At 34.8% G+C, this 14,103-nt stretch overlaps 3 protein-coding genes across 3 annotated transcripts; 1 reads left to right on the forward strand and 2 right to left on the reverse strand.

Moving 5' to 3' along the window:
• The first annotated feature begins 412 nt into the window (after positions 1 to 412).
• Positions 413 to 1,868, forward strand: LOC115725123 (small ribosomal subunit protein uS5w). The gene is made up of 2 exons (XM_030654553.2): positions 413 to 1,256; positions 1,580 to 1,868. Exons 1-2 carry the CDS (start codon positions 582 to 584, stop codon positions 1,739 to 1,741), a joined length of 837 nt encoding a protein of 278 aa, XP_030510413.2. The 5' UTR covers positions 413 to 581; the 3' UTR covers positions 1,742 to 1,868.
• Positions 1,869 to 2,473: 605 nt separating this feature from the next.
• Positions 2,474 to 3,151, reverse strand: LOC115694899 (uncharacterized). Its single transcript, XM_030622002.2, has one exon. It carries the CDS (start codon positions 3,149 to 3,151, stop codon positions 2,474 to 2,476), a length of 678 nt encoding a protein of 225 aa, XP_030477862.2.
• A 6,241-nt stretch (positions 3,152 to 9,392) lies between these two features.
• LOC115725439 (small ribosomal subunit protein uS5w-like) lies at positions 9,393 to 10,861 on the reverse strand. The gene is made up of 2 exons (XM_030654956.2): positions 10,044 to 10,861; positions 9,393 to 9,710 (listed from the first exon to the last, which is right to left on the reverse strand). The coding sequence occupies exons 1-2, from the start codon at positions 10,716 to 10,718 to the stop codon at positions 9,549 to 9,551; spliced, it is 837 nt and encodes a 278-aa protein (XP_030510816.2). The 5' UTR covers positions 10,719 to 10,861; the 3' UTR covers positions 9,393 to 9,548.
• Positions 10,862 to 14,103: the final 3,242 nt, after the last annotated feature.

The following is a 14,103-nucleotide window of genomic DNA, read 5'->3' on the forward strand; positions in this document are numbered from 1 at the left end:
CGGTTCTATCTATTAAATATTTTTTTATGTATATCTATTATTAGTTCGAATTTATCTAATATTTAAAATTTATTATTTTTTGAATCGGATTAAATCCATCCGATATTTTAGATGAAGTATTAGTTGGATCCATTTAATCCCCATAAAAAACACAAATTGTAATCCTAGTTTTACGTATATTTTAAGTATAACAACAACTTGATATTCGATAGTATTGGATTTTTGAACATCTTATTCAACATTGATCTGATGTGATTCAATTAGATATTTAAAAATAACATCCAATCCATTGAATATCCGATATTTATTCGTTGGTTGTAATTAGATTTGATCCTTTTATGCATACTCCTAGAAAATATGATATTTTTGAAATACTTTAAAGAAAATTGTAGAGCCTTAAGTCCAATATGGGCCTGGATATGAAGAGCCCAAATTATAAGCCCAAAATAAAGTCTCCTTCCAAACCCCATTAGGGTTTTTGTCTATACATTACCTCTAAAGCTGGTTTCAGCGCCTTCTTCTCTCACTCATTCCCTCACTGAGAGCACAAACGAACTAGGGTTTCTCTCTAATTTCCAACCATGGCTGAAAGAGGAGGAGGTGAAAGAGGAGTAGGCGAAAGAGGTGGATTCGGCCGCGGCTTTGGTGGTCGCGGACGCGGTGGAGACCGAGGCCGTGGTGGTCGCCGACGCGCTGGGCGACGTGAGGAAGAGGAGAAGTGGGTGCCAGTGACGAAGCTAGGTCGTCTGGTTAAGGAAGGTAAGATCGCATCCCTAGAGCAGATCTATCTCCATTCTCTACCAATCAAGGAGCATCAGATCATTGATACCCTCGTCGGACCAACCCTAAAGGATGAGGTCATGAAAATCATGCCTGTTCAGAAGCAGACACGTGCCGGTCAGCGAACCAGGTTCAAGGCCTTCGTTGTCGTCGGAGACAGCAACGGCCACGTCGGTCTCGGTGTGAAATGCAGCAAGGAAGTCGCCACCGCCATTCGGGGTGCTATTATTTTGGCTAAGCTCTCTGTGATCCCTGTTAGAAGGGGTTATTGGGGTAACAAGATCGGAAAGCCTCACACCGTTCCTTGCAAGGTTACCGGAAAGTGTGGTTCCGTGACTGTCCGAATGGTTCCAGCTCCCCGTGGTGCTGGAATTGTGGCTGCTAGGGTTCCAAAGAAGGTTCTTCAGTTCGCTGGAATTGATGATGTTTTCACTTCATCCAGGGGATCCACAAAGACTCTTGGCAACTTCGTCAAGGTTTGTAATTTAATTATTCCTTTTCTCATTCATAAACATTGCTATCTATTATTTCGTTGTTTGCTTTGAATATGTAAATTGGTAAGTAATTGTGAATAATGAATGATCATTTGGACAAGTTAAAGTCTTTGATGAAGTGAATGTGATTTTCTTAACTGGGGTATGAAACAAAATTTGATTAATTATTTGAATTTTCATTACAAATGATGAATACGTCTGGCATAATCAATCAAATTTTGGGCAATTTTAAGTTTTTGATGAAGTGAAAGTGATTTTGTTAATTGGGTGTTAACCAAAGTTTGAAATTTTATGAACTTTGACAGGCTACATTTGAATGTCTGCTGAAGACTTATGGTTTCTTGACACCTGAGTTCTGGAGAGAAACTCGATTCACAAAATCTCCATTGCAAGAACACACAGACCTGTTGGCAAAACCAACTGGTAAAATTCTCCACCTTGAGGCACCTGAGAGAGTTGAGGCCTAAGCAAATCCACTTTTAAATGATGTTTTTGTAGCAACTTGTGTTTTATTTTATTTTTTCTTGTTATGAAACAACTTAAAATCATTTTTGGGGTCTCTTTTTGGTACTAATGTTATTCTTCTTAAGTTTAGTATTGATTATTATTACTTCTTCTTGATATAGTAACAAAGATTATCTGAAACACAGTGATACATTCATAAGTTCTTGACCAAATGGACACAACAAATGTCATATTCATTGGTTTTAAAATGGTGCTAATGCATGCACATGCGTCGCAGGTTACGAGTAAAAACACCACATTGCAATGTAAAACATTGTTAATATCATAAACAACAATCTGATTTTGCAATTTTCTGTTCTTCACTCATTAATAATTTCCATTCTTCATGAGCTTATTCTGAGATTAGTTTCCAAGAGAATTGATGCAGATCAGTGGCAGAGTACGATGTGATATATACAGCACACCTTAATATAATAAAGACTAGTAAATTGGTATTTTTGCATTTAGGCTATTGTCACATTAATGTGAGCATTTGTAATGTTTCCGCGCATGTCACCGCATGTCACTCTGGTTGTTTTATAGACTGTTATCTCTGCTTGTTTTATAGACTGTTACATACCAACACGAGTACTTAAGATGTCACTTATTCTGAAATTATCTTTGGTCAATTCAAAATAATAATAAAAAGAAATATTTATATTTTTTTTTTTTTGACAAAAGAGGAATAAATTTTACTAAACAATCAAATCGTTCATCAATACAGAGGGAGCATTGCTCACACTCAAACTACGATCAACTATAAAACAAGTGGATCTCGTTAAATAGTGAGCTCCATTGTTTACATACCGTTTAACAAATTTTAAAGAAACAAGACAATCTTTTAACTCATCCAACAACTTTTTGCATTTAGTTATAATTCTACCAAAATAGGAATACATGGTAGAAGGGCTACGGATAGATTGAATAGCAACTAGGCAGTCTAATTCTACTTCCACACGGCTCCACTTTTTGTCTTTAATCCAACTTAATGCTTCATGTATGCCAATAGCTTCAGCCACCTCAGGAGATACAACTCCTCTTACGCATTTGGCTTTGGCTTCCAACAGTGTACCAGTATGAGTTCTAGCCACACAAGAGTAGCTATAGCAGTTAGTTGAAGAGAATATTGCAACATCGATATTAATCTTAATCGTATCAACATTTGGTAAGGTCCAATTCTCATTACCATCTTCAGGAAATAACAATCCTAAAGATGGATCAAAAGTTTTGTCTTCAGCATAAAGCCATTGATTAAGAACCGTACGTGCCAAAACTACAGCATCCTTAACTTCAACATGCTTTTGATTCCACACCAGCTCATTCCTACTCTTCCAAAGTGCCCAACAAAGCATAGCCACCAGCTCTCTACTCATGCCTCTCCATTTTTCAAAGATCGAATTCAGTCATTTGGAAAACGTTCCCTCCACATCAGTTGAGACCCATGGTTCTAACTCTATCCAGCAAGCTTTAGAGAAAGAACAAGTGACTAAAATGTGGCTTATGGTTTCATTTTCGAGATTACAAAATGGGCACAAAGTATTAACAGCCACATGCTTTGTTTGGAGTTGGAATTTTGTGGGAAGACAATCGGTAGAGGCTTGCCATAAGAAATTCTTTACCTTTGGTGGGACTTTTAAATGCCAACATTTTTGCCAAAAACCTGAGGTATCAGGTGTTACAGGCTGCTGCTTGTCTTCTTAAATGATGGCATAGGCACTCTTCACAGTGTAGTGTCCCAGGTTTTCATTCTTCCAATACCAAATATCCAACTCTGTAGCTTGAATAGGGATGCTGAGAATTAAGTTAATATCTCTCTCATTGAAAATGTCATGAAGTATATCCATATCCCATTGATCTTGCTCCGTAGTCATCAGTTGGGATACCTTTTTGTCAACAAGAGAGTCACTAACAGTGTGCACATAAGGGTCTGAAGCATCGGACAACCACGGGTCATTGAGAATACTTACTGATGCACCAGATCCTACCTGAATTGCAGCACCTTTTTTAATTAACAGTTGTGCTTCCATAATGCTTCTCCACACAAAGCTTGGGCTCCCACCTATCTCAATTGAAAGAAAAGAGCCATTGGGGTAATACTTGGCTTTAAACACTCGGTTGACTAGAGATTGAGGTTGTATCATCAACCTCCATCCTTCTTTGCCCAAGAGAGACACATTAAAATCATAGAGATTACGAAAGCCTAACCCTCCTTTCAGTTTTGGCTTACACATACGATCCCAACTCATCCAATGGATATTTTTATCCTTTTTGGAAGGAGAACTCCACCAGTATTTGCACATAGCACGCTCCATTTCCTTGCTTGTTTCAATTGGTAGCAAAAAGACGCTCTTTGCATAGTTGGGGAGGGCTTGGACTATAGTTTTCAGCAATATCTCTTTACCTGACTTTGATAGTAGTTTCCCATCCCAATACTGAATATGCTTCTGCACTTTCTCCTTCAAGAACCCCAGAATTGCTAACTTTTTCCTACCTATTATGTTTGTGTTACGATTTTTCTGTTTATTACGCAAGTGTACGTATCAAGTAGTATCTCACGCAAGTGAGGTCGAACCACAGGGAATTAAATTAAGTACTACTAAACTATACTTATGATTCTATTTGGTAAAATAATAAGTGTGCAATTTTAAAAGTAAATAACTCAGAAATTAAAGAGAAAATAAACGAAGATTAATCAAGATGAGAGATTAGGGAGGTGAATCCTGTTGACAAGCTACCTATGTTAATACCTAATTGCTATCCTTATCTCAATGTGAAAGACAGATTATAAATTAACCTAACTCTTTTCAGATCTTTTAGGTTCTAAATAATATGTTCTCTAATTAACTTCTTAACTAGATCAACACAAAATCAGCATTAAGCAATAATCTATTAGTCACTGAGGCTATGTAAATACTTTCGTTTTACATCAGAACCTAGACTATCCAAATTTTAGCATTCCCAATTCTCACTTTTCAGATTTCGAATTAAGATCATAGAACATGTAAAAGGTGATCAAGCTTACACATGGAATTAAACACAAATAAAGATAGTATTCACACATAAGATGAAGGAATGGCAATTATTTATTAACTAGGCATAAACTTAAACAACAATCATCATCCTCCCTTATTGGGAAATTTAGTTCATAATAACTCTAAAAACATCCATGATTAATTCAGAAATAAAAACAAACATAAAGAAGAATAAAAAGGGTAAAAGAAAGAAACTAGAAGGTGGTATCGCTCCGGGTCTTCAAGATAGCTTCCTCTCCACTTGTCTCCACTATTAGGTCTGTTTTTGCTTGGTTCTGACCTTCAATGTCGTATTCCTTATATAGGGATGAGTGGTGTGCCTCCAATTGAGTAAAAAATCAAAATTAGGTCAAATCTGCGATTTCCGTACCTAGTCGCGACTAGCATTTAAGCTGGTCGCGACTACAGGCAAAACTCGAAAAACCGAGTTTCTGCCAAACTCACGAAGTCGCGACCAAGGTCGCGACCAGGAAAAAGGGTCGCGACCTGGCTCTCTGGAGGTCGCGACTACTGATGCTTCTGGAACCGAATTTTCCAATTTTTTCCAAGTTTGTCCCAGTTTTTCGCCATTTGACTGAATTCGAACTTTAACACCCCGGGAACCTGAAATAATGAAAATCAAGCGTAAAACTGCTCCAAAAGACACCAATAGACGAGATAATGCTAACTTTAAAGACCCGAAATATAGGTTAATTATAACCTAACAGTTTGGGAGGCCTAAGTAAGTACCATTGTCATCAGCCTCATGAATACCCATATCACCACAGATGGCGTCTCTAGTATGAACATCAGTATTGCGGCTAAAAAAGATTGATGACTTGTCATGATTTATCTTTTGACCAGAAGCTTGCTCAAACACATTCAGCAGGATAGAACACTGGTAGCTTCTCTCTCACTGACTCTACAAAAAATATAGATGTCATCTGCAAAGAACATGTGAGAGACAACTAGAGCCCCACGAGCAATTTGAATGCCTCTTAACTGCTGTCTATGCTCATAATGCTTTAGTAATGCCGAGAAGCCTTCTGTGCAAATAATGAACAGATAAGAAGACAATGGATCACCTTGACGTAATCCTCTCCCAGGAATAATAGAGCCAAATAAACGGCCAACATGAGCAATCTGGTATTTAGCTGAAGTGACACATTTCATAAAGAGAGAAGTGGTATGATTATCAAACCCCATTTTGATGAGAACAGCCTGCAAATAGCGCCATTCCACTCTATCGTATGCTTTGTTCATATCAAGTTTGAGGGCCATAACACCATTTCTTCCTAAAAAAATTTCTCTTCATGTAATGCATTATCTCAAAAGCAACCATAATGTTATCGGTAATCACACGGTTAGGTATGAACGCACTTTAAGTTTCAGAAATAACCTGATTAAGAACCGACTTAATTCTATTGGCAAGCACCTTAGAAAAGATTTTATAAAGTACATTATACAAAGAGATGGGCCGGATTTCAGTCATCGAAGTAGGCTGTTTCTTCTTGGGCATAAGGACAATATTAGTGTCAGGCAATTGATTTGGAAAAGTTCCATTCTGAAAAAAATCTCTAACCAACTGAACCACATCATGTCGCACAACATCCCAGAATTTTTGATAGAATCCCGGACTCATGCCATCAGGCCCCGCGGACTTGTCAGGGTGCATTTGGAACAAGGCTTTTTTGACTTCACACTCCTCAACATGTGCCAATATTAACGAGTTCTGTAGCGGGGTAATAGTTGTTGGAATACAATCTATCACCTGATTCCAATTTGTAACAGAGGGGGTAAAAAGTTGTTGAAAATAGCCAACCATTACATCTTGAAGACCATTATCCCAACCAACCATGATGCCTGAATCATCACAAAGAGAGTTAATTTGGTTGTTGTGTTTTCTTGTTTTGGCAGCAGCATGAAAGTATTTAGAGTTGTGATCACCTTCCTTTAGCCATAACTGCTTTGATCTTTGTCTCCAAAATATCTCCTTCTGAGTAAGCATCTCAGCAAGCTTTTCATTTTCCTCCTAATACCTCTTTGCTGAATCTGCATCGCGCCGACCTTTTAAAAGCTTAATTCATTTTTTACACTGAGAAATCCTTGACTTAAAGTTGCCAGTAATCTCTCTTCCCCAATCAGTTAACACTACAAAACACTTGGTTATTTTTGCTGCAAATGGTAAATCATGATACAGCAGCCATACGTCTTCAACTAACTTCCTACACATAGGCTCTCGGAGCCAGGCATTTTTGAATTTGAAGTTGTGAGTCGATGGTTGTTAAAGTTGTATAACAGAGGCAAGGAGAATCGGACAATGGTCCGAGGTAGAAACTTCAAGATTAGTGAGCTTTGCATTATGAAACTTATCTAGCCAATTGGAGTGACAAGAGCTCGATCAAGCTTGATCTCAACCCAATTTTCAGGAACTTTTCCTCTCTCCCAAGTGAACTTGTAACCTTCCATCTCCATATCAATGAGATCACAGCTAGCCAACACATTTTGGAAACCTTCAATGAGCCAATTTGGATACGGTCTTCCCCTTTTTTTATCACTTTGGCAAGTTACATTGTTCATGTCTCCTATGAGACACCACGGAAGATTGATTGTAGTTGCAAGATCACTGATGAGCTTCCAAGTGAGCTTTCGTTTAGACCGATTTGGTTCTCCATAGACTCCTATGAGACGAAATTGAGACCATTCGAAGGCAGATATAATCATATCAATATGGTTTGTGTTGAAAGTTTTGACTTCCACCTCCTCCTTATTTCTCCAAAGAACAGCAAGCCCACCACTATGTCCCTGACTTCCCCCAGTGAAAGAACCCTTAAAACCAATAACAATTTTCAATCTATCCACCTTTTCTTTTTTGACAAAGTGTTTCACAAAGAAAAATAAAATTGGGTTTCTTTTGGATAATAATATCCTTTAGGAATTGAACGGTCCACGGGGTTCCAAGCCCACGGCAATTCCAGCTTAAAATACTCATAATCCTTGGCAGGTCCGTGATTCGGAGCCCTCCCCATTCGAGTTTTTTTGCCCAATGTTATCAATAGGATCCATGTTACCCACTTCTTCCTCATTTGATACAAGGCCCACTTCAATTTCAACACACATGGCAACACTCTGGCCCAATTCATTTTCAGTCCTTTTTTTAGACTCAACAATAAGCTTTCTTTTTTTTTGGAAGTGGCTGATTGATAGCCAATTCATCAATCACGTGCTGTAGTGAGTTATTAAGTTGACTATTCCCACCATCAATGTTAGTGTAGGGACTATTAGTAATTTTTAAAGAGTGTAAATCACTATAAATATGTAATTGTGAGGCTATTGTGAGATATTGAATGAGTAATTAGAATTTTGGTTCAATTGGAGTTTGGCACTGACTCAAAGAGTGCATTTTAAATAATAGTCCTTTTCCAGAAGAAGGGTTGGTAGCCTCTCTTATAACTCTTAGCATCTCTGAATGTCCATTGTTGGAAGAAAAGTGTAAGAAGGAGAAAGGAGAATATTGACAAGATTGCTCACATTCTCTCTATTTCAATTGCTGAAGAACAAGTCCAACTACTTTCTGGATAAATCCAACAATCTTCCATCAGGTATATCTTCACTCAAATTGAATGACAGACTCTTATACAAGATTATCCCATTAGTCTTTAAGATAAATCCTTTATTTTAATGCAATTGCAACACAGATTTGAGCACTGTGAAGCCTTGCCATTTTAGATTATGAAGAATTCAATGTGCAAAGGACCTACTTTCTTCCCTAACTCAAACACAGTCCACATTGTCTTGTTTGTACATTTGCTATAGATTTCCTTGAAGCTTTTCTAAGCTCCCAGATAAGATTTATTAAAATTCCTTGGAGAATATTTTAGCTACAAATTCTAAAGTTTACCATTTGATTTGATGAAAACTCTTTCAAGTCATTTTAGCTTCTTTATATAATAGTCTGCACATAAATTGCCTGCTCAGCTTAGATGGATGTCAATACACATTTAAGTACAGAATTAAGTATAGCTATAGTGCTATAGAAAAAAAGAGCTTGCTGATAGCATTAGAGATGGAGATTCTCTTTCTCATTGCTTTATGAAAAACAGAAAACATCACAGTTAGTTTTGTTTCAGAAGAAACCATGATGCAACACACAACTACAAGAAGAGAAGTCTTAAACATTTTAAAGTAATCTTTTTCATGATAAAATAACTGTAGCTCTGTTTAAATTAAACCTTAAGCTTTTCGTCCAGTCTTTGCAATAGAGTTGAAAAGTAATGATGATGGGAAATGGAATGTGGTATGTTTCTGGTACTAAATTTTGCAATAGGTTTTCCTATAAAAAAGTAACTTTGCTATTTTATACTTACAAACATGAAGACTTGACTACCAGACAACATAATAATTTTACTTACAATTCCAATTCTTCCTCATAATCGGTATGAAAAGGCTACCTGAGGTTTGCTTTAGAACTCAGTCATTCCACTTCGTCAGTGGCTCTACTGTTTATGTTTATGAAAATCTCATTTCACTAAAGTTCGGACAATATGTAAAGTTAGGGAACACAAGGACAACATGGTATGATTTTGGTATTCTAGAACAAAAATTTAATGATCAACGACTATCATATAACATTTGCAATATAATAAATCCATAATCAAAATTTAAGATTAACAGTAGTACCACTACCAAAAAAAAGAGACCCCAAAACTAAATTCAAGTTCTTTCATAAAAAAATAAGTTGCTAAAAATACATGATTGATTAGGCCTCAACTCTCTCAGGTGCCTCAAGGTGGAGAATTTTACCAGTTGGTTTTGCCAACAGGTCTGTGTGTTCTTGCAATGGAGATTTTGTGAATCGAGTTTCTCTCCAGAACTCAGGTGTCAAGAAACCATAAGTCTTCAGCAGACACTCAAATGTAGCCTGTCAAAGTTCACAAAACCAAATTCAATTTCATATTTTGGTTAACACCCAATTAACAAAATCACTTTCACTTCATCAAAAACTTAAACTTGCCCAAAATTTGATTGATTGTGCCAGACATATTCATCATTTGTAATGAAAATTCAAATAACTAATCAAATTTTGTTTCATACCCCAGTAAAGAAAATCACATTCACTTCACCAAAGACTTTAACTTGTCCAAATGATCATTCATTATTCACAATTACTTGCCAATTTACATATTCAAAGCAAACAACGAAATAATAGATAGCAATGTTTATGAATGAGAAAAGGAATAATTAAATTACAAACCTTGACGAAGTTGCCAAGAGTCTTTGTGGATCCCCTGGATGAAGTGAAAACATCATCAATTCCAGCGAACTGAAGAACCTTCTTTGGAACCCTAGCAGCCACAATCCCAGCACCACGGGGAGCTGGAACCATTCGGACAGTCACGGAACCACACTTTCCGGTAACCTTGCAAGGAACGGTGTGAGGCTTTCCGATCTTGTTACCCCAATAACCCCTTCTAACAGGGATCACAGAGAGCTTAGCCAAAATAATGGCACCCCGAATGGCGGTGGCGACTTCCTTACTGCATTTCACACCGAGACCTACGTGGCCGTTGCTGTCACCAACGACAACGAAGGCCTTGAACCTGGTTCGCTGACCGGCACGTGTCTGCTTCTGAACAGGCATGATTTTCATGACCTCATCCTTTAAGGTTGGTCCGACGAGGGTATCAATGATCTGATGCTCCTTGATTGGTAGAGAATGGAGATAGATCTGCTCTAGGGATGCGATCTTACCTTCCTTAACCAGACGACCTAGCTTCGTCACTGGAACCCACTTCTCCTCCTCCTCACGTCGCCCAGCGCGTCGGCGACCACCACGGCCTCGGTCTCCACCGCGTCCGCGACCACCGAAGCCTCGGCCGAATCCACCTCTTTCGCCTACTCCTCTTTCAGCTCCTCCTCTTTCAGCCATGGTTGGAAATTAGAGAGAAACCCTAGTTCGTTTGTGCACAATGAGGGAATGACTGAGAAGAAGCCGCTGAAATCAGCTTTGGAGGTAATGTATAGACTATAGATAAAAACCCTAGCGGGGTTTGGGAAGAAGACATTATTTTGGGCTTATTGATTGGGCTCTTCGTATCCAGGCCCATATTTGAGCTTAAGCCTTTTACAATTTTTTTAAATTAAAGTTATAAGTATAATAAAATTTTAAGGCTAACCAGTAATTTTTTTCCTGAACTTTGACACGCACTAAATTATGTTTTTTGAACTTTTTTTACCGTTAAAAATTCATCCTAAACTATTGAGATTGTTAGATTTAAGGACTTTTGTTTAATTTTAGTAAAAAAATATGGATGAAAGTTTAAAGGGCATAATTTAGTACATATCAAAGTTTGAGGGGTATAATTTGGTGGATATTAAAGTCTGAGGAGCATGTTTTAGTACATAAACAATCACTGAAACAATATAATTGAATGAAATTAGACAAAAGTCCTTAAATTTAACAATCTCAATAGTTTAGGAGGAATTTTTAACGGCCAAAAAAGTTTAGGAGACACGATTTAGTACATGTCAAAGTGTTAAAATTAAATTATAAAGAATTTTTTTATAAAATTTTAATAATTTAAGGGAAAAAATGCAAAAGATCCTTATTTAATAATAAATTACGAAAAATTAATTAATAATTAAAATAATTTAATTTGAAAATATAATTAATTTTCATTAAAGTTTTATAAGAAAATAAATTATTAGGTGAATATTAAGTTATAAGTTAATTATTATTTATATTTATTTAATTTTCAAATTAATCTCAACCATTCAATAATAATCTAATGACTAAAAAAAAGTAACCATGATAATTACATATTTAATGTACCATTAAAACTTCCTCCATATATATACATATGAAAATTAAGATTAGATTTCTTTTAGATTGGGTGGATCCAAATTAAACCTATGTTTGGTATAATTGTAGTAGATTGCTTAAGACTAAGTGGAATTATGTTGTAATAATTAGTTATTTAGCTTATAACTTATATTTCTAGGAGTAGTAGTTTTGAAAATTTTATGAGATGTTTCTCTAAACTATATTTGCCTTGTTAGTTCCTTTACTTTTTAATGCACTATATAAGAAAGCTTAAAGATGAGTGTTAAGTAAACATAAATTTTAATATAGTTGTGTAGTGTAGTGGTAGAGAAATTTTTACTGACATATTTTTTTATTTGGGTTAAAGGTTCAAATTCCATCACAACCTCTCATTGAGAGAGAGATTATGTTTGGCTTTTTGAGAGGCTAGCTTATTGTAGCGGTGTCATCCTTAATAGGATAGGAACCCTTGAAGTACATATCAATGACCCAATTAAGGTATAAAATCTTTAAAATTCACACCTGGCCCCTAAAATTGTCAAAATTACCGAAGATGTAGGAAAAAAATCTGCACCACGTAATCTTCTTTTCCTTAATAAAAATAAAAAAGTAAACATAAATTTTAAAAAAGAAACAAGTAACATTAACGTGGCATTATTTTTTTGTTAGTATAGCTTTTACTTTGGGCGCATTTGAAAAGTTGTAATTGGATTTATGTGTTTTTAAAGGTAATTACACAATTTGGCATGTTTGTCTGATTATATAGTTATATTATAATAGTGTAACCAAAGGTAATTAATGGATTCTGATTATACTTTCTAAATTTCATGGTTCTCCATAAAATTTGAGTATAATTATTAAAAAAAAATTATTTTAAATATTAACTATTAAAAAATATTATCTTCCCGTGTAATTATTAAATATTTTGTTAAATAAGATATTAAGAATTTATATCTAATTACCATCTAAAATTCAAACAACCTTATTTGTAAAATATAGTATAATTACTAAACTGTATAATTACAACTTAAGTAATCACAGAATTACTTCTAAACACACTCTTAATAAGCAAATTTTACATTGTTGGTGGCATTGTCTTTCTTTTTTTGTCCATATTTATTGAAGTTAAATTTAAAGATCATATTTTGTAAACTTTTGAAACAATGTGGCAAAAGAGAGGTCCATTTGTTGGGCCAAGATTTTATATTTTAGCCCAAATTGTACTATTGATACCTTAGCCCAAAAGCAGTACTTTTGTGAAAGTCCCACGTGATTTGATTACTTCATGCTCTTTCCTTCGTATAAATAATGGAAAAATTATATTTTTGAATTTTCGATCATTTCAATGAAATTGCTTAACTTGAATGGACGAATGACATATTCATTAGTTTATTTATACACATTGCAAATTTTCATGAACCATCAGCTATCCGCTGTGTTATATGGCTCCTAATGGTTAAGTACTCATTTACCAATAACTGATTTGGGCAACTTGCTATCTCGTCTATTTTCATGAATCTATTGATCGCGACTTAAACTTAATCAATTAAACGTCTATTTTCAAAAAAAAAAAAAAACTATGTGAGAGTTCCACTCCAATAAAATAAATAATATTCTTATTTTATTTTATCTTTTTTTATAACTAAAAGAAGATTGGTGCAGATCTCTTCTCCATTCCTTCGATCATTTTGATAATTTCAAAGACCATGCATCAATTATAGAGACTTTATGTTTAGTCTGTCTTAATTAGGTCATCGGTAACTACTTACAACAAGCTAGTTTTTAAAAGGACCAAGCTTTTAATCCCTTTTGAGAAGGACTATACCAACAAGTATACCAAACAAAAAGTATACCAACAAGTAAGACAATTTATACCATTACACTACACAACATATAGTATAAATAATATTATTAAGCCACATGATGTATTATTACACACTATTAGAATCATCTCATTGGATAAAAATAAAATAAATTAAAAAAATAGAATAAAAATAGAACCACAATTATTGGGGTTAGAGATAAGAAGTTTTAAGGTTAGGATGACAAATTTTTAATTACAATAAAAATAGTTTGACTGGAATCAAGCTTACGGTATTATTATTTTTCTTTTTGTAAAATATTGAATTCATATTGTCATGATTTAATTAAAAAAAATAGTCACAATTGATAATTTTTAAAATAATAAAATACTATATATAGTAAAAATTCTATTTAATAATCTTATATATTTAAGAATAATTTCTAATTTATTACGAAAAATTAAGTTCTAATTTTGAGTTAATTATAAATGAAAAAATTAAATTATAATTAGTTTTATATTTTTTAAGTTATGAATTATAAGAAAGTATATTTAAATAAAAGATATAAGTTTATAAATTTATTTATGTAAAATTAATTAGTAATTTTATATATCTATCATTCCATATATTAGAAAAAAAAAAAAACTCCTCCCCCACTTGACTTTGTATATATCCATCATTCCATGTAT

This window comes from Cannabis sativa, chromosome 6, assembly GCF_029168945.1.
Source record: "Cannabis sativa cultivar Pink pepper isolate KNU-18-1 chromosome 6, ASM2916894v1, whole genome shotgun sequence".
In the NCBI taxonomy this organism is placed as follows: Eukaryota; Viridiplantae; Streptophyta; class Magnoliopsida; order Rosales; family Cannabaceae; genus Cannabis; species Cannabis sativa.